At 37.1% G+C, this 23,905-nt stretch overlaps 1 protein-coding gene across 1 annotated transcript in view; it reads left to right on the top strand.

Annotated features, from left to right (window-relative positions):
- Window positions 1-20,273, top strand: part of CACNA1D (calcium voltage-gated channel subunit alpha1 D) — a 192,742-nt gene extending 172,469 nt beyond the window's left edge. Inside the window, exons 42-49 of the mRNA XM_075514379.1 lie at window positions 7,928-8,044; window positions 9,586-9,953; window positions 10,265-10,291; window positions 11,201-11,350; window positions 13,605-13,768; window positions 17,696-17,817; window positions 18,592-18,912; window positions 19,956-20,273. Coding sequence (XP_075370494.1) covers window positions 7,928-8,044; window positions 9,586-9,953; window positions 10,265-10,291; window positions 11,201-11,350; window positions 13,605-13,768; window positions 17,696-17,817; window positions 18,592-18,912; window positions 19,956-20,249 — 1,563 coding nt within the window. The 3' untranslated portion in view covers window positions 20,250-20,273. The remainder of the gene's footprint in view (window positions 1-7,927; window positions 8,045-9,585; window positions 9,954-10,264; window positions 10,292-11,200; window positions 11,351-13,604; window positions 13,769-17,695; window positions 17,818-18,591; window positions 18,913-19,955) is intronic.
- The last annotated feature ends 3,632 nt before the right edge of the window (window positions 20,274-23,905 follow it).

Raw genomic sequence — 23,905 nt, 5'->3', positions numbered from 1 at the left:
TGGGATTTGAGGCATGGCACTTAGTTTTTTGCTGATTAAAACAATGCTCCTGTGGTAAAAAAAATGAGCCAGGCTGGTAGATGGGAAGGTTATTTCTTTCTCCCCATTTTCCTATTTTCTACTTTTGTCTTTCTAACAAATCAGTAGTAACTCAACTTGATTTACCAAAGAAAAGTGGAAATGCCATTTCAAAGAAACCTGAAACCTATGGTTGGGAAAAAGCCCAGACTTATGGGTTTTCAGTCCAGCATATAAAGGAATAATATAATTCAATACTGGAAGCTACAGCAAGTCAAATTCAAAGTCAAAATGCCGTGTTTGTTAGAGTAATTAATTATATGAGTATACAAGTTTAAAACAGACCTGGATATCTTTCTAAAAGAGATGTTCTACTTCAATAAGGAATTGATTTATTCTCATCAATGCCCCTGAGAAAAAGTCCTGTGGGATGTATTATGGGGAAGTTAGTATAAATGATCAGAGAGGATCCTTTTGGCCTTATAATGTATAAAAATCTGATGTCTCTCAATTTTCAGCATCTTCATTCCAGACTTGCTTTGTCCAAAGTCTAAATGCTTATAAAACTTTAATGGTTTCAAAATGCTATGTTCTTAAAAACTATTTTTGGCAGCATAATTTATGGGTATACCATCAAACTTGTTTGTCAACTACAGAAATTTTGTTGAATGAACTGTGAAAGGCTTGTAACTATGAAGATGTTACTTCAGTTCTTAGAGAGCTAATAGTAGCTATTTTTCCATTTATTCTCTTAAATACTCTAAGTAAACTAATGTTTGCAGATGTCTCTGGTAAACAAGATACTAAGAAAAGCAGAAATATGCAATATCACTCTCTCTCTCATCCAATTTCTTAGGGAAATTGTGATGACTATTATGCCAATATACGTCACACTTCCATTGTAAACACTGAAAGAACTTCATATAGCAATCACAGTGGACTGATATCCTTATTACCCAATTTATCCAGATGAATTTACTGTTTATTTATATATCTCCACGTAAACTAATCATACAAACTGTGCATACAGTATTGCAGCACCTGACTTTCCACCCATACATTAGTAAGCAACAGATTGTGAGCAAAAAAAAGTACTAAATTAGTCAGCCTTCTCTCCTCTCTGGAGGGGAAAAATATCCTCAGCTACACCCGAGTTCCTGTCACTGAAATCTGCCAGTAAATATGTGACCTTTATTTTTATTCTTGGCTGTATTTACCTTATCTTTTCATTGTTTTGAGAACTTTCTTTTTGAAATTAGAAACTTCCTCTAACCAGAGCAGGGACATGACTTCAGCAGCAGCTTTTCTTTAGTTTCTCCTTTAAACAAGTTAAGATTTCACAGTATGTAGTAGTCATGATAATACCACTGCAAACAGCTTCTGCTTTCTGGACTGCTAGAAGAGATGAGAGCAGCAGAAGCTGGGCTAAGTCTGTCTTTAATTTTTCAAGCTCTGTCATTCAGAACCTTCCTATACTAGGAATTGTTTGCTTAAAGCTGTAAAGAAGATGAGGAAAATACTTAAATACTTTTATCAGGCTACAATAAGAAAAGGCTTTCCAGCCATCCGATTCTTCTATTTGTAAAGAACCAGACCAACCCTATTTTCATATTCTCGTCAACATCTCACCCTATTGCAGATCAGTCGTCATGGTGCAAAATCCTTAAGCAAACCAGCAGAAAAAAAGCAGTGTCACCTTTTCCAGTTTGTGTCAAAAGCTATACGAGCAATAAACGCTCCTGTACTTTTGCTGAAATCTGCAACTTTCTCTTGGGGTAGTTGGAATTACCTGCAGAACTAGTTAATGAGTTAAGAACATGCTTCCCAAGGATCTTACAAGCCCTGCAATTGCTGCATTATCTAGCTCTGGCCTTCCTTATCTCCTTTCTCCTGCAAGAAAGGGAGAAAACAACGTTATCAAGCTTTACAATCCATTCCTAACTGTTCAATGAAGCAAGAGATGAGTTACAGTTTCATAATCCTGCTGATTCCTATAGTTGGCCATGTCACTCCTTTCCTGGCATCAGGGAGTAAACATCTACTTTGAGAGAGAAGGTATATGCTCCTTGTGACAAAACCTATTCTGTATTTTAATTCTCAGGACAACTGCTGAGGCAAGAAATTAATGGATGTTGCCATTTTCCCTGATTTATGAAAATGTAACAGAATTTTTTTAACACAGATCACTCTTCTTTGCCTTCCTTTATTCCTCATGTTCTCAGTGGTATTTTTGTTGGGGTCTGGGGATTTTTTTTTTGTTTGTTTTTACTATAGTTTTGTTTAGTGCTTTTGAAGATACTGAAGGGAAAGCCATGTAACTGTCAAGTGGCCTAAGGCACTGCTTCTTCCAAGAGAGTTATGCCTACTTTTTTTTTTTTTTTTACTAGTCCTTTAGTTATATTCTAGGCTATTAAGTTGGATGCCTTGCTTTTAGCTAAAACTGTTTAAAACATTTACTTCTCATGCTGCTATTTCTGATGGAATGACTTATGTTAACGTAGGCAGAAAAATGATGCGCAATACTTTAAGAACTTTGATGTGTAAGATAAAAAGTTTTGTAGAACTGCAAAGCAAAACCTTCACAATATTACAACTAGAATTCAAGGTCATAAAAAGTAATGTTTTCAGCAAGAAAAGCACTTCAAAAAAATCTAGTATAAAAGATAAGGAGTCATCTACACCATCTTTAGTTAGTTAAAGAGAATTGCATAACATGGGACAAAATTCTGTGAGCTCAGGAAAGTCCAATGAGGTTTTCTGGTGGCCTACACAGTCATGTTAGTAAGTTCTGTTTCAATAAGTGTGGGAATAAATCTTCCCTTGGAAGCCACATTATTTAGCTTAAGATTCAATCTGTGGACCCAGGAAGGCAGACTGACTAAGGAATGTGTGTAAAAATAGTGTTCTTAGAAGATGTTATCTTTAGAGTCACACAAAAAGGGTTTAATTTCAAGGTTAAGTAAAAAGATACACTTTTTTTGGTTAGATCAAGAAGTTTTGGCAGTAGATGTAGTAACTAAAATCAATGGCACCTTAATTTTACCCTTCTCCCAAATGTCTTTTCTGTCATTTGCAATCACTAGATAAAAGCATTCTACACATGCAGTTATATTGGCATCAAAATGTTTTTCCAGCACTTTACAGCCAAATTAATACAGCAAAATTTACTTTATCAAGCCTCTTATCCCACTTGAACCAGTTATCACTGTATATTTGTCAATAAAATACTCCTAAATTTCAAGAAACTTTTATCATCCTTTGACTTTTGAAGAATGCAAGGGATGTACATTTTTCTTACTTTTAAATATTTTGTTATTTATAGTCACATAGTTATTGAAAAGCAGTTTTAGTTAGGGGGAGGTTCAGTGGCTTGAGGAAATAATTAATAGGGTTCTTAGGCTTTCTAAATTAACTGTTTTACTTAACCCTGCTTTCTTACATACACACCTCTTGCATCCTTAATTACTTCTAGTTGAAGTTAACAATGCTAATGCTCTCAAATTTAATTTCAGGTAATGTTTGAAAAATTCAAACTAGTGAAAAAAGTTTTCTATTACTTTAGGTTCTTCCTTTACTATATTGCTCTATAAAACAAAACAAAAATAATCACAACTTGCAGTATGCATTAACTGCCTAGCCCTGATGATATTTACGTATCTGACATCAGTGATAAGGATGTGCATAAACAGGGAATCACACTAAGGGAATCCTCTTGGCTGCTGCTTCTCTGATGTCAAAGACATCAAGAGATGCAAAACATCAAGAAAAAACAATGGGAAAATAAGGTGTGTTTTTTCCCCTCCAAGGTTCTGAGAGTTTTATAGGTAATGGGGAGTTACCCTGCCTTTCTGCCAACAAAAGCAAAGCAGTTCTTTAAAGGAGTTGCACTTGATTCTGCTTTCACTTTGAAAGGAGCTGTACTTGTCATGCAGTGCTGTTAAAACTGCTGCCTCTGCCCCTTTGCAACTGTTAAGTAAGAGGATGTTATAGTTGATCTTGATCAGTGACAAGTATTTAACAAGACTGAATACATTTGAAATTAATATTGAATTCTCTAATAGGAAGACTAACAGAGCTTTAAAAACACCTGTTGTAAAGATTATTTTTTTTCTTCCCCTTCCATTTCTGTTTAGCCTACTTGAATTTCTCTCTCTGCAAGGTAGTGATACTTGGTCCTTAATTTGATAAAATATTTCTTAGAAATACCTCTTTCACCAAGAGCAGGTGGATCTTTCACAGTGTAATGGTAGTGTAACAAGCTAAACTAGAGAAAGAAAAGGAAAACAGATAGTGGTGAGTGGGCAGACATTTACTTCTGTAAGAGATTTTATTCACCTGTGTCCAGCATTTGATCAGACTCTTCCAGGCACTGTAGTGTGAGGAGTGGCTGTGTCTGCCTCTCAGGGGACAGTGCAGAAGCTGTGAAATCAGCAGCTTCTGAATTAGCACTAGAATAAGTACAGAATACTTTTTTTGTCCTTATGACTTTAGGTGTTTTAACACATGAAACTGTGAAAATCTCATTCTTTGCTTGAATTTTATTGGGTTGCATGAGACCAAAATTTGCATACTCTGTGAAGAGAATGTCACTGGCAGCCCCCTCACCATTTTGGGGCCAGAACCTTGACCCAACTGGAATAAAGAAAACAGCTGTTTCTGATACTGGGTTTGAGAAATGTTTGCGTGGGAGAAGAAACAATAAAAGCTTGGGCTGAGTTAGGAAATTAGAAGGGAGTTCCCTGCAAAACTAGATTTGCTTTGCAAATGCCAGAGCATGCAGCAGGGAGGAATTCCCCTTCTTACCCCACAATAATTGCGTTCAGGGTGATTTTTATTCTGTATAGCTCAGTTTTTCCTCAAGGATGCAGCATTTGCTGTTAGCCTAACAGGCTGCTGTTTGGGTACATGTAGTCAGAGAATAGGAAGCAGTCTAGATAATCAGGAGATTATCTGCTCAGGCTATCCACTAAAGTCTTTTTGCCATGAAGTTTCAAATTCCTCCTCACTCAGAAAAGGACACTTCAAATTATAACCAACAGCAGTTTGTCTAAACTTGCATATTGTCACCAAAAACATCATCAGAAATTAAATAACAGTATTCCTTGGAATTACAACAGCCTGTCTTCTGCAGACCCGGGGATTTTCACGCCTTATGAAGGGAAGAAAAGCAAGTAGTTCTGAAATGATAGGTGACCAGTTCATGTTAGCTGTCTACTATCATTTTTGTGGTGTTATATATGCTCCTAGGACATGAGGAAAAAAAATCCTTAGGGCTCACAGTGCCTTTCTTATGCTATTGACTGATACTTAAGCAGTGAGAACAAATATATTTTCTGGGTAAAATCAGAACAAAATTATATTTGTAGCAGTAGTTTAGGAGATGTCTTTTTGTAGTGATGGAAACTTGTATTGAGCCAAACAGTAGTCACATTGCTAGTAAAATAAATGTTAAGTGAAGCATGAACAAGTTTAATTACTTTCATCTAGTACTTAGAGTGAATGAATTAATTCTACACTCTTTTTCCTAGGGAAAATACTTACTGTAAACTATGTAACGTTTGCATCTATATTTCACATTTATTTATGTGTAACCCTCTGTGTTAATACATACAAATAAACGTTAAAGGATATTTCCCTTCACATCACAAGTACACAAAAGCACTGATTTATTCAGCTGAACTTGATTTTGGGAACATTTTTCAGATTAAACTAATTTTGCTTTCTTCTCTCTGCAAATTTTGTAAGTAATATCAACCCTGCAGTAAACATTAAAAGAAAAAAGAAAAAAACCCTCTAGTAGGCATCAGCTGAGGGGTTAATATGTTGCTCAAGTTCAATTTAATTGTGCTTCCATGTTCATGTTGTGTTCACAGAAAGGCTGAGCTTGAAGGGACTCTGGGTCTGACTGAAAGCCCAGAGCTTTCCTGTAGTTGTAGAGCAGTGCCCTCAGCTTCAGCACTAGAAGGTGGGCTCTTAAGAGGATGAGTAACACTGGGGAATTGCAACTTGACTGCTGTGTCTCTTATGTTCACTGCTATAGCGTAGGTCTATTCAGCTACTTTTGTGCATGCTTATTATTCTTATTTTAGTAGTTCTTGCATTGTATTCTGTTCATACTAACCTCAGTTTATGTTTGTTTAAGTGTCAGTGTAGCTTTAGGGTTTTTTGTTCTTTCTAGTTTTCTTTGCTATTAAATAAGCAGGTAATGAGTGTGAAATGCAAATGACTATTCTTGCTAATGACTGAATAACCAAAATATAATAGTAATCCTCTGCTAAATAAATAGAAGCCTTTGGTCTTCTACTTTGAAATCTGTACCTTAAACTGTTAATTTTACTTCCCGTTAGCACCTTACAAAATGATGACATTAGCAACCTTGCTAAGGTCTTGACTATGCAATTAGCATAAGAAGTGGGAGAAAGCACAATGTATTCACGAAATGTATATTAACTCACTAGTAAATGATTTCTAGAGCTTTGTTCAATGATAGCATAACTGTCAAAGTTCATCCCTGAGGAAGAAAATATAGTTGCCAAATACATGTAGCTAATATGATTAGTCAAGCGCCATTTTCAGGAAGTCAAATACTGGTATGAGTGCAACCTGAAGAGCAGCCTATAGTAAATCTACACTGTTAGATACAAAGCTTTTTGGCTCATCCCTTTCCAGGTTCTGATTGCCCACACTGTATAAATGCCATTTTGCTCCCCAGCAAATCAACTACTTCCATTTTGAGCTAAAACCTGACTGCAGTGCTGTAGTGTACTCCAGAGAACATGTATGATAGGCAGCGTGAATGGGACCAAGCCACATTTGGTGCCCTCCAAGGTCCTTCAGCTCCTTCTGGAGGTGTGAAACACGCAAAATTCTCTATACATCTTCATGCCACCCCAGAGCGAGTAACATGCAATGTCATGCCACAGAAGTACAGCTATGATGGGCTGGGACAGCCCCCGTCTGCATCAAAAAATGCAGAAAAAAAATAAATTAGGCTTTTAGATCATAATCAAGAATTGAGCCAAGTGCTGTGCATGATCTTTAGTAGTGTAAGTGTAGTGTTAGTAAAGGGCTAAGCAAACAAATCTTTGATTTCTTCTGAACCTGAGGAGATTTAAAAAAGAGATAGGAAGAGCAAGATTGCATTTTTTGCTTCAGACCATGACAGCCAGAGTTAAAACAGGAAAAATATCTCCTTTTTGAAGTAAGGCCTATACAAAAGCACTGAATTCTTGGCCCTGAGTATGATGTCTGTTTTGTCTCTAATGTACAGGTCTGTCCTTGGCAGTGTCAGCGTTATCCCTTTTCCTGAAGGTTGCTTGTGGTAGAAGGCTTGAGAGGAAGATGAACCGATATACGCTGAGGTCCATGTTACTGTAGCTAGATGGTTTTGTGTCCTAAACTAAAGCTTTAAATCAAATATCTGCATATCACAGTGCAGTGCAGATGAGCTGGAATTATTTCACTGCTTTTTTTTCCATCTGAGCTCTGCTAAAACTGCTGTTGCTATAGCAAAGATCTCCTTGTGTTTCCTTTGTGGATACAGGCTGCAAACATGTGTCTAACATTAAATATACATCTCATTGAAATGCATTTTATTATAGTTCTTGCTGATTATTTATAATTTATTATAAGATGAATTTTATTTCCATAGGGTTCCATAAACATCAGTGGTCCTTTTAGTCAGGATCTACACTGTGATAACAAAGACATGATCACCTCAACAGGGTTGTACTGGAATATAAGCCTTTTATTAATAACAGTAGAGAGACATATAGTAGGATGCATCCTCTATGGATGTCAGGATACAAAAACTTGTTAACTGTCCTTTAAAATAAATTTACACGCCTGTAATTAAAGAACGAAAAATAATTTGCATTCCTAATGTATTATGATATTGTCATTGATTTAGGCAGGACTAAGGACACTTCATGATATTGGCCCTGAAATACGCCGAGCTATATCCTGTGACTTGCAAGATGATGAACCAGAGGAAAACAATCCAGAGGAGGAGGAAGATGTTTATAAAGTAATGTCAGAACACAGCTATGTGAATCATTTTATCATATAATATGAGATTAAAGAATGAGCTTATCCCTGAATATGGAATAATAATAACAATAATAATTAACCCCCCTCAAACCAGAACAATAGAAATATTTTATAAATAAGTATATTTTATATATATCTATAAAAATGGTATTACCAGGACACTTGCATCTCAACATAAATTTAAGAAGCAGTTCCTGAAGGGTGATTCTGCAGTTAGTTCTCCTGCCCCTAATTCTTTCTCATTAATTCTTTTTTTTTTTTTAAGTAAATCCTAAGAAAAGGTATGAACCTTGTCATCTCAAATTTTGATAGTGGCAAGGTTAAACTAGAAATGTCTTGACTTCTGCAGTGGTAGACAGGAGGAAGAGAATGAAATTTTATGCAGCCAAACCACAACAGACACAGAGCTGCTATTTTAAAATTAATGCCTGGAATTACACAGAAGTCAACTAAATATAAGTGCCATTTCCGGTTTCCTGTGAGGGATATCAATAAGAACCAATCAGAAAAAAAAGATTAGTTTTCCTCTTTTACGCTATAGATATTCAGTCTAACAGTGAACATGTAAAGTTGGTTTTATAATCAGGAGCAATCTGCAAACCATTTGTCAGCCAGCAAGAAAACTTAATTTTTCACAAGCATTTGAGAAGAAGCAGATGTAAAAGCATGCTTCTGCACTAATTATGTCAGAAGCCCCATAGCTTGCTATTGTCCTTTGCAAAAAAGGAGGATGTGGCACTGGAGACAGTGCCACAGCTACCATCAGTAAGATGCATTTCTCTGCCAACCATCATTACCTCCTGTCTTCCGTAGACTGATCTTCAAGACAGACTGCTGTCATCCAAGACCCACAGCTGGCTAGACAGGGAGGCTACATAATCTGGGTCAGATGTAAAAGAGAGCTGCATGTCATAGTCGTAATTTAGCACTTCATTCTCTCTTTCACCATCCATTACACTCTTCAGGGCTGATGAAGAGTTACTACTCTTTCTTGTACCTCTGCAAGAAGAAAGAATGGAAGCACTGAAGCTTAATGCTACCTACTTGAGATATGCTTGCAAGCTGTTGCATGGCACTCCATCCTGTCCGAGTGACGCCTGTTGCAAACTGATGCTCTGGGAGAACAGGAGAGAATTCCACCAAAGTGTTCTCAAAAATTAAGCAGACATGTCCCTTTATGAGGAAGTTGGTGCATGTTTGTGTATGGGAATCTAGGTTTCTCCTGTGTAATAAAATGTGGAGAAAGCTGGATGTCACATTTAGTTGTATGGAAAAAGAATAATGATCACAGCATAATGTTGATTTGACTCTGAAACACAAATATTGTCATTATCACAGTCACACCTCTATCACTTCAGGAGATCCCATCTGAAGCATCATAAAATTAGAAAGAAAAATCACAGATTATTTGAATTGCTACTTTTGTATGCATGTAGGAGAAAAGTAAGTTATCACTGTCAAAAATACGTTCTGTTAAGGTATCTGATGTAATTTTTTCTCTCTCTTCCCCTAAAACAGAGGAATGGTGCCCTCTTTGGCAACCATATAAACCATATTAGCAGTGACAGACGAGATTCGTTTCAACAGATCAACACAACACACCGTCCCTTACATGTTCAGCGGCCTTCAATTCCATCTGCAAGTGATACAGAGAAAAATATATATCCTCAGGCAGGAAATTCTGTATACCACAATCATCATAATCACAACTCAGTAGGAAAGCAAGTTCCAAACTCAACAAATGCCAATCTCAATAATGCCAATGTGTCTAAAGTTGTTCATGGAAAACACACAAATTTTGGAAATCATGAGCATAGATCTGAAAACGGTTACCATTCATACTCCAGAACTGATCATGAGAAGCGTAGAAGGCCAAGCAGTAGGAGGTAAACTTAAAAATATGTATTTTCTTTTAAATAAATCTATGTATTATAAATACACTATAAGAAAACTTGTGCTACATGAAACTAACTTGTATATTTAGCTTCATTTCTGTGGCCTACTGATGTATGAAATGTATTTAAAATATAGCTCTGATGTATGGGAAATGTCATACAACTTTAATAAGGTTTGAAAGTAGTATTTTTCTTTAAAGTGAAATTAGTTACAGCACAGACATTGTAATCACCAATGAACTTCTCTAAACTACCTGATTTTAAAATACCTTTCTCCTTATTTTCATGGCTTACCTGGGTAGAACCCGCTACTATGAAACATATATTAGGTGAGTTGATATTGTTCTGACATAATGGAAGAGGACAAAGTAGTTTTTTGTTTTCTTTCTCTTTTTTTTTTTCCCTTCGTCAGTGTGATTTTCAAAATTATGACAATGCATATGCTGAGTAACTTAAGTGACAATTTCTAAGTCAAATTGTCCACTGCCTGTTCTAAAAGGATAAATTTCTGGTAAAGTTCAAAATTATTCAAGCCCTTTTAAAAGTCCAGGCATGTTTGTGCAGTTTTCAACAGGCAAAAGATCACACCTGATGGCAGCCCTTGTTTAAAATTGACTTGCAAAGACTGGAAAAAACACTGAGTTTAGCTTTGGTAAATATTAATGTGTACAGCTCCATTTATAGGGGACCCAAAATCTTTCCTGGTCTTATGTCTGAATATTTTCTAAGACAGCTTTTAAAAATAGGATATATTGTGGTGTTTGAAGTGCATTGCTAAATGCACATTCATTGCTAGTTTTTAATGTCTAGATTTGCACATCTGTTTCAGATTTTTCTTGGAATACCTCGGTGAGTGCTGCTTAATATTTTAGCCATTTGGCAAACTTCAGACATTTGAGAGAAGCTGTGTTTCTTCAAAGTACTCTGAATTTATATTTTGTAAAAATGTCTTAAATGTATTTCACTTCACTGAGCATCCCCATATTAATTATTTTCCTATTTGTATCATAAGGAAATAACGGGAGGTCATCTTTAAGAAACAGATAAAATAGTCATGTTCTGAACCTGCAGTTCTACGTAATTTACTATAACACCACATCCTGACCACAAAAGAGTTGTTAATGCTTATCTTTTTTTTTTCTTGGAAGCACATTAAAAGAACTGTGTATAAAATATGCAATATATAATTTATATAAATAAGATATAAAAAAATATAAGTATTTGTTTGCTACTTACAGATCTGACTCTGGTGATGGGGGTCGACCTACTATTTGCCGTGAAGAACGTGAAGTTCAAGACTATTGCAATGATGATCATTATTTGGGAGAGCAGGAATATTTTCGTGGAGAAGAATATTATGAGGAAGACAGTATGTTGTCAGGAAGCAGGTGAGGATATTTGTTAAACAGGGAAAAATATTTCAATAAACTAGGTACATATCTGTAAAGGCTTCACTAAGCACACTTACACTGAAAATTCTCTAAAGAAGTTAATACTCCACAACTGCTGGCAAGTGAAATGGTGTATAGGAATAGTGTGTGTACCAAAGATCTTTTGTATTTGGCATCATGTGCTGACTCCAGCAAAACTTCTGTACCAAATTCAAAGGAAAGCAAAGTTCCTTTGAACTGAGTATAAACTAGATAGTGCATAACCAAAGAAACGTTTCATTTATAAATAAAATTTCACATACAGTGGAAGAAGATTCAAGTTCAGATAGAGGAACTTCTAGGAATGGTTTTCTTCTTTTAATTTAACTTAAAAAGAAAGGTGAAACTGGTAAACTATGGACTGAGATCATAAGGTAGTACTAGCTGGACCAATAAAGAATTGGATGACTTCCTTTTGAAAATTCTCATTATACCTCTTTATTAAAAATCCTCCTCTTGGCACCATTTTTTGTCCCCTTAGTACAAACACTTAACACTGTCATAGTTGTCCTGGCCTTTCTATGTTTGAAATAGATGGTTTTTAAGTTTTATTCATAAGCTTTATGAAAATGCCCCATCAATTGAATTTTAGTCAACAACTAGCAGTTCTTACAAATTTGTATTACTGCATAATGTCCAATCTGTATTAATCTGAGGTTCCCTACTGTAACTGTAGAGTTCTAGTTTTGTAACCTGTTTACTCTCAGTTTTCTAACTCATTTCTGTTTTCTCTGACCAAAACCTAGAAGAGTATCCTAGTTAATTACAGTATTTCTGTCCAGTAGGGTTTTTCCAAGGCCCAGTAGTGTTTTTTAACAACTCTTGCCTGATCCTGTGTATTTAACTCCCATGATCTTTGCATTCAATATGTTAATTTCAGATTTAAGAAGAAAAGACCTTGATTTAATTTTGCTAAAATTAAGCTTTTCTCTGAAACTTCATTGCACACAGTTTCTTCAGAAATGGCCCAGGGTGGGTTTTTCTGACTTTAGAACAGTGGTTCCCACGTTAGTTCAGCTTTGAGCATTACCGTGTTAGTTTTATTTGAGCACTGTGCCGTCGGCTTCAGGTAGTGATCGCTTCAGCAACACAGCAGGTCCTAACTTTGCATTGGGACCACTCCTGTACATAAATAATAGGTTTCCAGTTGTTCAGGCAATGACTGGGTGCTGCTTTGGGAGGAAGTCCTGATATTCCTGATTTAATCTTTAAAATGTGAGATTGTTCCAGTGTTTTCTGAGTATCAACTTGCCATGGAACAGAACCTATATTTGGTAATACTGAAAGGCTTCCTATTTAAAAAAAATTAAATGCACCTTTTTCCCAAATATCTCATGTTTTTCTTAATTCCATAACATTCACCTTCTCATTATGACATGAAAGACATATGCATTTACAAGATCTTGAATAGATTGTGTTCATCTTCCTTACAATAGCTATGTTTCCCTTTTGCTGAATAAATTCAATAACTTACCAAAAATATCCTCCACTTTATTTTGAAGTCCAGCCCAGAAGTAGAGGAATTTACTGCCATTTTTATCTTACATCCAGAAGTGCATGTGCACAAGTGCCAGACATGCTTAATTCTCTTCCTCCTCCTATACTGCCTTTCTTTGCCATCTGAATTCTGGCAAGATTGGCACCCTAATCTGCATCTTGTTGGTTTGCACAAAAGCTAAGATTTGCATGAAAGCTAAATTTGACAGAATTCTCAGGTCACTGATTTTTTGATGTGATAATTACAGTCAAATAACACCCTTACAAGATCTGATTTTCGACAAGAGAAGTACCCAGAATGTAAAAGGCTTAATTCCATTCTCTGAGTTTCTGTGCTCCACACGTTACCCAGGCTTCACAAGAGAGCACGGCAGGAGTAGAAGAGTTGGGGTTTTTTTTAAGCAATGTACAACTGAGGTTCTACATTTTAGCCTGTACTGGTAAGAATAACTTCATTGAAAATATAATTTGATAAAAATTTCACGTGAGAACTTACTATGTAACTATACTAGTACAAAAATGTATGTTCGCTATCTCAAAATCAGTTTGCATACAGAAACTGGACTTTAAAATTGAGTCAGGTAATTATATAATGTAATGTTCGGTTATCTCGATGGAGAAAGAGTAGATTTGAAAATCTTCTAGAAGAAATCTAATAGATCAATTTACAGAAACTGACTGAAATAACATTTTCTTTATTGTATTTTAAACGCAGGCATATATATGATTACCACTGTAGATATCACTGCCATGACTCAGATTTTGAGAGACCAAAAGGTTACCATCACCCACACGGTTTTTTTGAGGAAGATGATTCACAGATCTGTTATGATACAAAAAGATCTCCTAGGAGACGGCTGCTACCTCCAACACCAACACGTAAGTGCATTAAGAACAATTTGTTTGCAAATCCAGAATTATTTAAACACATTCAGACATGTTCCAGTTTAAAAAGGCTTCTTTTTAACTTGGATTTCAAACATGACATTTCTTGATTACTGTTGCTAGTGGATTATTGTGTTATGGCAGAAATATCTGTCCATCCTGAGAGATTGCTCAGAGAATCTATGGATCCTAGCTTACAAGTCAGTCTTTCTAATATCTCTTGCCTCACTCATCCAATAATACAAAAATAAATGTATTCATATTTATTTATATTAAAAAAAAAAATTAAGAAAGAGCAAGGTAGAATGCAGCAGTAGTTTGCTTTGACACTTTGATCAGAGGGTTTCAACCTGTGTGCCCTTCATTCACACCTACAGATGTGCAATGTTGCCCTGAGTCAGTGCCATGGTCTCTCTAGTGACTCACCTGCTGGCACTTCCCCTGTCTCTGAAGACATGCTGCTTAACAACTTTGTAATCAGTTCCATTTACATCTTTACCTCCTACTGTTTTAGTAAATGCTAGAGTCTGAAGTAGGATAATTTTCAGGGAAAAAAGAACCAAGAGTGAGCTTAATGGTGCTTTGGTTTGGGGTTTTTTTCCTTACTTTTGAAGTGCCTTTAGCTTTTTAATGTAAGTTTCTCAAATCCCTGTGAAAAATAAAGGTGTTATCCTGGGCTAAGCATCTTATTTCAGATTCACATTGGTACTCCATTCTACCATCACAGGAACAATGCTTAATATTCTGTGTTTCTTCTGAGGGACAAAATGTTTCAATTTATAGATTGAATTAGTATTGTCAACTGATTTTTTTTACCTGTTTCTTTAATTTTCATTTGTTCTCCTCCTTAGATCTTTCCCTTGGTTTCCCCTTATCTCAAGCAAAATATTGCTTTATCTGCATTTCTAAAAGCTCTCGTGCTTCATATCTTGTAATGTTGTTTTTGTATGTTCCAGGCCATACTGCAGAGATTAGCTATGCTAATCCTCTGGTGAAACTAGGCACAGACTCAAAGCTCTTGGATTTTGGTCTTTGACCTCTGACACTTCACAGGAGGAAGCACTTGAGGTTGCGAAATGTAAAATAAACCGCTTTCCAAGGCAAAAATAAAGAGACTGAGTTGGTGCACAAGAAACAACACTTAGCTCCATGCAACCCCATAGTGTCCATAAGGGTACTCTTACACACGGTGTGGTCAGCACAGCCAGGTCTGTTACATATGTCTTTGGATGATGCCACCAAACCAGTGTCATCCAGATGAGACAGTACAGGATCGTTTCTAGAAGAGCCTCCACGTTTTGTCTGCTCTAAGGTGGATTGGCTTTCTAGCAAAACCAGAGTTGTCTTTCATTCTGATGGTGCTAGCAGCCAGAGTCACAGTCCATTTATCTATGGAAGTATGACTGTAAGGAAGGACCCTGTGGGTAGGAAAATGGGTTTCAGTCCTTTCCTGTCTCAGGCACCCTAAAGAAAATGCAGGTATAGATTTAAAATAAAAAGTGTTTCAGAGACAAGTGTTGTGGGATCATTCTACAATGCAGTACAGTTTCAGACTGTTTAAAGCTACAGAGAGCTGTAGTGAAGGGCAGCAGCAAAACGTATTATTATATAATAAAGGAAACATTCTTCAGCAACACTGTCAGTGCTGGATCCTCACTTTTGGCACTCGGCTCCTTATGACAAGGCTAGTAATGCTCTCTGCTATTTGGCTTTCTGACCTTAAGGAGCACAGATGGAAAAAGCAGAAAGAATACGAGTCTTGCACTGTAGAGGGTAAATAACTCAGATGAACAATAGTGAGGTGTACAGAAAGCTGCTAGCTCTCTTCCAGTAGCAGAAGGAAAAGACGTCAGACAAAGGGGAGACTGTGAAAGGAGACTCCTGTACATCTTTCTACAAGCAGAGGAAATTCTTTCTGATAGCAGAGGAATTTTTCTTTCTGATAGCAGAGGAATTTTAAGCCAAAGAGAGAGATGGATGCTTTATATATCCTTTCCATACATTGCAGAACAACCTTCTTACAAAAGTCCTCTGGGGTCTTCCCATGGAAGTGTTGAGACGCGAGGGTTGAAGGCTTCCTGTGACTGCAGCCTTTGGGCTTCATTTAACTTTGCTGATAAAAGTTTTGATGACAGTATTAAGCAGATGTTTCTTTAGAGGAAGCTTATGCTTTTAATCTCACACACAAGAGACTAGATAAATGTACTAGATAAGAGGGTATTTGATATCCTAGGATAAGAGGACCTAGTTCTGATCTAAGTTGCGTAAGGTAATGTAGGAAGTAAAGTCCTTTGACTTACAGCAGTATAATGTCACAAGAGCACAGTCAGGCCTCCTATCATAACCATGTATTTAATGTTCAAGAACACAGCTGAGAAATTTTAGAGGCTCATTATCTCAGCAGATTTTAAAAGAAGCTCAAACCTATTATTTGTAACTAGTCTACAGGCTGTTTGGCCTGGGGAGGGAGCCTTGATGTTCTCATGTAAAGAAAGAAAAAAGAGAAAGAAAGAAAAAAAAGAACCTGGAACATTGCACTAAACAGTTCCTGCTAGCATGTGGATTCAGTCCAAGTTAATGCAACATACAATGCCTTGGCTGAGTAGTTAGTAAATTGAGCTCTGTGTCAAGCTTTCTAGAAGTTTTTATACCAAACTCATCACCACAGTATTTGAGCAACTTCCAGAAGTGCACTGGGAAATGATTAATATGTCCTTTCAGAGACTGTCCTGGGGAGAAGCATGTGCAAAGCAGTGTCTTGTTTTGGATGAGGGGACTTTTTGGTTTGTTTTTTGTTCATTTTGGTATTGGGACATTTAGCATTTGTTAGGATCAGGAGCTAAGGTGTACATTCCTGTATTTGGATTTACCATAGAGATGATGGAAAGAGACAAAAAGTTTGCATTAAGTGGACCAATTCACCTCCTGGAGGTGCCTATTTTCGTCCAATGGCTCTTTAAGGAACCTTGTTATCGAGCGTTAAGTGCCTGGTGATAACTATAAGGAATCCTAAGTCTATGGCACTTAACTCTTCAATAGTGTTCACAAAATTCTTGGTGTTGGGAAAAAAAAGATATCAAGAATAGTTTCAATAAGTTGAGAGAGAGCACAATTTTGTGTCAGTGCTTTGTACAGTCAGGCTCTTTCCAGTTTTCCACTACGATGCTCACAGCTGTGACGATGCATCTGGATTCCAGCTGCGGTTCAGCACCCAGGTTTTCTTCACACTGAAGCTAACACAGAGGAATGATACCCATGTGCTGCTTCCCGTCATTCCCTAGGCTTTCACCAAGACCAGCTGAAACGTTTCCACATCAGCCAAACATCTCGATCCAGTTTAGGTTTCTAGTTTTTCCTTTCCAGCATTTGCATGAAAAGTAACAGCATACATAAGAGCAGAGACCATGGCTTATCATTGTCATAAGTAACAGAATAAACATCAGGAATTGATAACATGAGTCTTTGACTTGCATATGGTTTTTATATTACACATTGCTTCCAAGGAACTGGGGATTTGGTATTTCCTTTGAGAAGTCTGGTTCATTAGAATGAAGAGTTTAAAACCATGGGGAAGAAAGAAGAAACTATTCTTTGTAACTATTCACAGCATTTACAGCAAAACTCTGAAGTTCAGTGTCTGAACCAGTCTGCTGCATAACACAAGCTTGCTTTGTGAAACATAGCTGCTTCAAATTCTGTCGTGTTAGGCTGCTCGTGGTTTCTACCTAGGACTGCATTTGCTCATATGATGAATCTATCCTTTGTCTTATAACCAGCTGCTTGCTTCTGTTAGCACAACTTACTTCTTATTGGGGGATATGTTTTGATTTGTGCGATAGTTGACTCACACTGGAATTCTGGAAATAATAGACTTTGACGAAAAGTATTTTATTTTCCTAATGAATTATGGTCTCCCTGTAGCAAACAGACGATCTTCCTTTAACTTTGAATGCCTCCGCCGACAAAGTAGTCAAGATGACATACCGTGCTCTCCTAATTTCCACCATCGCACTGCTTTACCACTTCACTTAATGCAACAGCAGGTAACCACAAAATCTTATTTAACTAATAATGAACTACATTTTTCCAGCTTCTATATTGTACCTCTGACTTTCATTGTTGTTTGAAACAGTACTAGTGTATTATGTAGTTTGCCTGTGCACGACTTCTAGGCCAAGTGTAGGCTTGTAGACACGAGGCTTCTCAAAGGCTGACCTTCTACAAAACATTGAAATTGAGTAGTTTGCCCCTATGACTCTCTAAGTGTCCACCAAGAGTCAGGATGCCCTAAGGAATTTTGACCCCGACTGCATAATACAGCAACTGTCTATTAATCTTTGCCTATGCAGTTACTCAGCTCCATTTGTGAGAGCTTGCAAGTACAACATACACATCTTCTGAGGCTCAGTGCCCAGCTCTGACACGGCCCTGAGAAGACGGCAATTTCCATTGCCTAGAGACACCATCCAGAATGCTTGGAAAATGCTGACAGCTTCCTGTCCTGTCCCTACAGGACAGAAGGAATGTTTCTACACATTGCTTTCTTTGTTTAATATATTGCATAAGCAATTATTTTTCTTCATTAACACTAATACCAAGATTTTGTGATCCGAGTAATAATAGAAAAAATACCATTGTATCCTGTCAATTTACCGATTTCAGTCCTGTTCCTCCTTTACATGACTATTAAACATCAGAAAATGTTAACTTTGCATAGCTGCTGCCTGAACAATTGGTTTGAACTGACTGCTGAAGTGAGAAATTAGTATGACTGAGCATTTGAAATCACTAACTTCTAAAATTCTTCCCCTCACCAGGTCATGGCTGTTGCAGGTCTGGATTCTAGCAAAGCTCATAAACATTCACCAAGTCGTTCAACACGTTCCTGGGCTACTCCACCTGCAACCCCTCCCAACAGGGACCGTGCTCCATATTACACACCTCTAATCCAAGTTGATAGGGCTGAATCTACAGAACATATGAATGGTAGCCTGCCTTCCTTGCATAGGAGCTCTTGGTACACAGATGACCCTGATATTTCCTACCGAACATTTACACCAGCCAATTTAACTGTACCTAATGACTTTAGGCATAAACATAGTGACAAACAGAGGAGTGCAGACAGTTTGGTAGAAGCGGTAAGTATTACAGAAACCTCTGAAGTAGCCATGAGCGTCTCTGTTCAGTTCTTGTGTTAACTTTAACAAGCGTATCAGTCTACACTGTCTCTCTGAAAATGTGGTATTTTTGGTTTCAAAGCCCAAAACTGTTTTTAGGTAACGACAGGGGAACTTATTCGTAGTTGTCATGTAGTGAAGGATTTCTACTGAAACCAATTCATAACATCAGTGTGTAAGAGAACTGGAGAGATTTCAGAGAGATTTCAAAGAGATTTGAAATTTAAGTTTTCTAGATGAGGATCAGTTATGAAGTGTCCTTCCCACAATGGCTGATAGGGAAGAGATGATGCATTTGCCTGCTCTCTCTGTTGTTCCTATAGAAATACATCACCATTTTTGCAGTAATCTGAATAAAAGAACAAGAGCTCTATGAATCAGTGTACTAAATGCAGAGGTGAATAAGAACTACAAGGATTGATTTGTAGGTGTACTAAAGAATGTTAAGAATTCCCTTTTATATTAAAAGAAGATTTGAAGATAAAGAGTATATAGCATTTCTGAATCATAATTACTGTTCTTGCTTCCATCTATCTCTTCCTTTCCATTGCTATGAGCTAAACAATATACTTTGTTAAATTTTATTTACAAATGGGACTTCAGCATCTTTCTTCCATGTACTCTAAAGTACCGAGAACATACCTAGGATTCTATGTTTCAGGCCGTTGTTCTCATTGCACCATCTGCGATATATTAACTGTTGTCTTTAGTATATCAGCCTGATGATTGATGTTTATCAAAGACTACTCCCGAATTTCTAAAGAGAAAAGTCAGACATATTGCATTATCAGTTACTTTATCACATAACTGACACAGTGTGGTCTGGAGCCATTTGATTGTTGATTTGATTTGATTGTTCTTTACACATGCAGTTTTGCTGTGGGTTGCTGTAGCGATTCAGCATGGGGTTTCTAGTGTTTTCCACAAATGAGAAACGTTTTTATGACCTCTCTGTTCTTCTGTATTTCCACTGTATATCTCATTCTCTCCCCTCCATCTGCCAGGTACTTATATCTGAAGGCCTAGGAAGGTATGCAAAGGACCCTAAATTTGTTTCAGCTACAAAACATGAGATTGCTGATGCATGTGACATGACTATTGATGAGATGGAAAGTGCAGCAAGTAATCTTCTCAATGGAAATATCAGCAATGGGACCAATGGGGATATGTTTCCCATTTTAAACAGACAAGATTATGAACTTCAAGATTTTGGTCCTGGCTACAGTGATGAAGAACCAGAAACGGGACAATACGAAGAAGACTTAGCTGATGAAATGATATGCATTACAAGCTTATAGTATTTAGCAAGGAAAATGATTCTAATAACAGAAAAAGTGCCTCATAGTTTAAAGATGCTAGGCACTAGCTGGAGTGAATAACCAATCAAGTTTTGTACAAGCGATGTCACACCTCAAGGAAGCCATAACTAATACATTGATTATCTCCAGATTGCCGAAATGTGATCAGAGCTGCAGTGCGTCAAGTCTCCTCCCACAGAATCTTCAGTTCTTCTGTAGGAATAAGGTTATTTTGAAACCAAGCAGAATGTGACAATCAGTTTTCTGAGGGCTAGAGTGGGATTCTGAGGTGTAATATCTTGCCTGTCTTTCAACCTTGTGCTGCTGTCCTTCATAGCAGAGCAGGATTTTCTCAGTGAAAATGTCTGTGTAAGTCCGGCACAAAATTGCGTGGGAAACAGCAACGTGGGATGAGTGATGACAACCAATAATGTCATTACCTCAGTACTCAATAGCATATCAGCTACCCGTTGCATATCCATTCTAACATTGTTTTCAAACTTGCCTCCTGATTTCTTTTCTTAAGGCTCTTCTAAAATACAGTTTGTCGTGCTCTACCTGTTAGAGATCGTTGGAAAAAGAAGTTATGTAAAGAATAATCTGTCATATGTAACACCAGTTTACATAGGAAAATATCATTCAGATAGTCTGTTTTATGACTATCACGTTAAGGGCAAAATATACTGGAATAATTGCATTCTTACTAATGCACTTGCAACCAGGTTATAGTAGAATTAGATAAGATAGTTTGCTAAAAATTATATAGTAGAAATTATTGTAAATTAATTGTAATATACAATGATTTGTATTTGTAAAGAGATGTTCTATATTTTGTAATTATTGTACCGTAATTGAACTGCAGCAATATTTATGGACCCTAATTATTGTAACTCTCCACAGAATTCTAGATAGAAGTATTTTTACTTGGAATATATAGATCTATAGCATAAATATTTAAATAGAGCCACCTCTCAGTGTAAATCTCTTTTTGGGATAAAGCGTCAAGTTTGAACTTGGCAACAGAACAGATTTTTTTTTTTTTTTTTTTAAATAATTGAGTCAAATTAATCTCTCTGCATAAGGGATGCACAGTTGACTATTTACAGTCTTATGCTTGGAAAGGTAAAAGATTTAAAGTTATTTTAACTTTTTTGATTGAAAAAATAAGCTCTAATTTTATTTTTGTATTAATCCCATGCTAAAAATAAATATTAAAATAATTTAAAAATTGGCAAGTTCATGCCAGGGTATTACTGGTCATGAGACAATTAGTTTTGACAAAGTATATTACCTACATACCCTACTTTGATAGGAAGCATCTTGGGCAGAAAATATTTCACAGGTAAATGAAAATGCTTTACTTCAGTACTACTTACTCTGCTTGGAAAGAACAGAAATATGATAAAGTGATTCTTCACAGAACCAAAAACCTTGATATAAGTAGTATACTATTTTATTGCCTCTACGTTTCTGTTGTTCTGCGTGTACTATTTCAAAGATTTATTTTTATGCAATCAAGAGAGGGCTTAGATATTGTTCACAATGCAGTAAAACCCTAAAATGACTTTGAGGCTGAAACAACCTTGGAGGAAAATCAAAGAACACTGAAAGCTACTGTCTATTTTGTTAGCACTGGATAACAATGACTTGTTCTAACAAGTATTCTTATCAGGTTTTACCTGTAGTTCATATGCTAGATAGCAATCCAGTTCACATTTTTACAAATGTGATGTTTAAAACATGTCAATAAACATTTTGTACATAATGACAGTTTCCTATGAATAGCTTACAGACTTCCTCTGAAATCATTCTTACTTCAAATGCCAGGATAAGAACTTAAAGGTTTGTAAATTATTTCTTGACCTACATCATTTTGTATTAAAACAAATGCAAAATGTTCTTCAAAATAAAACTGTGTAATAATTTTATTATACTTTGGACTCCTTTTACTAATAGTTTTTCACCAAGAAGCTCCAAAAGTTAAATTCTGTTTTCACTGTTTGAAGAATGGAAGGGAATGTATGAAATATAGTCATCAGTCTACACTATCACAGTATGCAAGTCTTTTATGAGTGATTGCTTCTTAACAGCAATCACTGTTAAGAAAGAAAGAAAGTGATTAGAGTATTCATATGAAAAAGGGTACTATTACTCCCCTACTATCTAGGGGATTGTTACTTCCCTAGATACAGATCACAGAATCGTATAGGTTGGAAAAGACCTTTAAGATCATCAAGTCCAACCGTAAACCTAACACTACCAAGTCCACCACTACCCCCTGTCCCTAAGCACCTCATCCCAATGTCTTTTAAATACCTCCAGGGATGGTGATTCTACCACTTCCCTGGGCAGCCTGTTCCAATGCTGCACAACCCTTTCACTGAAGTAAAAATTTCCTCATATCCAGTCTAAACCTCCCCTGGTGCAACTTGAGGCCATTTCCTCTTGTCCTATCACTTGTTACCTGGGAGAAGAGACCGACCCCCACCTCTCTACAACCTCCTTTCAGGTAGTTGTAGAGAGCGATGAGGTCTCCCCTCAGCCTCCTTTTCTCCAGGCTAAACAACCCCAGTTCCCTCAGCCGCTCCTCATAAGACTTATGCTCTAGACCATCCACCAGCTTCGTTGCCCTTCTTTGGACGCGCTCCAGCACCTCAGTGTCTTTTTTGTAGTGAGGTTGTGGGATAATAGCTGGAGGTGACTTAGAAATTAAACTTATATTCACACTTTTAGGTAAGGCACAGCATTGAAGAAGCTTCCCGGGTGGAATGCAGCTGACATGCAAGGCCATTCCATGGAAGTTCCCTAGGCCTGTAACCTTAGACGTCGGTGATGCCAGGGGAGCTTGGTGTGCTGACTCTAAGAAGGTACTGTTCGGAGGGTGGAGCGGTGTGAAGATGCCGCAGCCAGGGTCTGCGATTAAATGGGAACTCAAAGGTATTGTGTGTGACCAGTAAGCTGCACATTTGCTATCCTGGGCCAACAGTCTGTCATGTTTCTGACAAAATGCTGTCCTTTGATGAACTTTGCTCATTATAACATCATTACAATACCAAAACACACCTCCATCCCAAAAGCTACCCGCCTCCAAGGTGCGACCACCCCTCACTGAGCCTGCGCTTTGAATTTTTCCTAGCCTATACTTTTAAAAGCAAAGCAAGAAAACTTTACACCAATCCTAAACAAAGATGTATGACTAGAGTCACTCAAGCTCCACCCAAAAGGTGAAAGATAGTATAAAATGGCTTAAGAGAAAGAGAATGTTAGGGAAGACACCATTGCGTACCACTCTGACCTCTGGGATCAGTCGACGGGCTGAGCCTCTCTTCCCCCCTGTCAGGACGCCTTTGGGTAAGATTCAAACACTTGGTTATTCCAAGTGCCTCCTGGGGAACTTAGAAATCTCCCTCGAGTTGCTTTATCATCTTTAACACGTTTATAGCCGGCAGTGTCACTCATACTCTTGGTATTTGCACGTGCTTTGCAGACAGTAAATTTATCACCGGTAATCCACAGAATCTGTGTATCTGTTGCTCTAACAAACTGCACTCTTTATTAATGTGGCCGTGATAGTTCATGCAACACGACTAGACTGGGAGTGCAGCGTGTTTAAATTAACGCTGTCGGCTTTGATGAATGGCTGCATATACAGTCCT

The sequence above is a fragment of the Mycteria americana genome, chromosome 11, assembly GCF_035582795.1.
Source record: "Mycteria americana isolate JAX WOST 10 ecotype Jacksonville Zoo and Gardens chromosome 11, USCA_MyAme_1.0, whole genome shotgun sequence".
Classification (NCBI taxonomy): domain Eukaryota; kingdom Metazoa; phylum Chordata; class Aves; order Ciconiiformes; family Ciconiidae; genus Mycteria; species Mycteria americana.
This window is presented reverse-complemented; position numbering and strand designations above follow the sequence as displayed.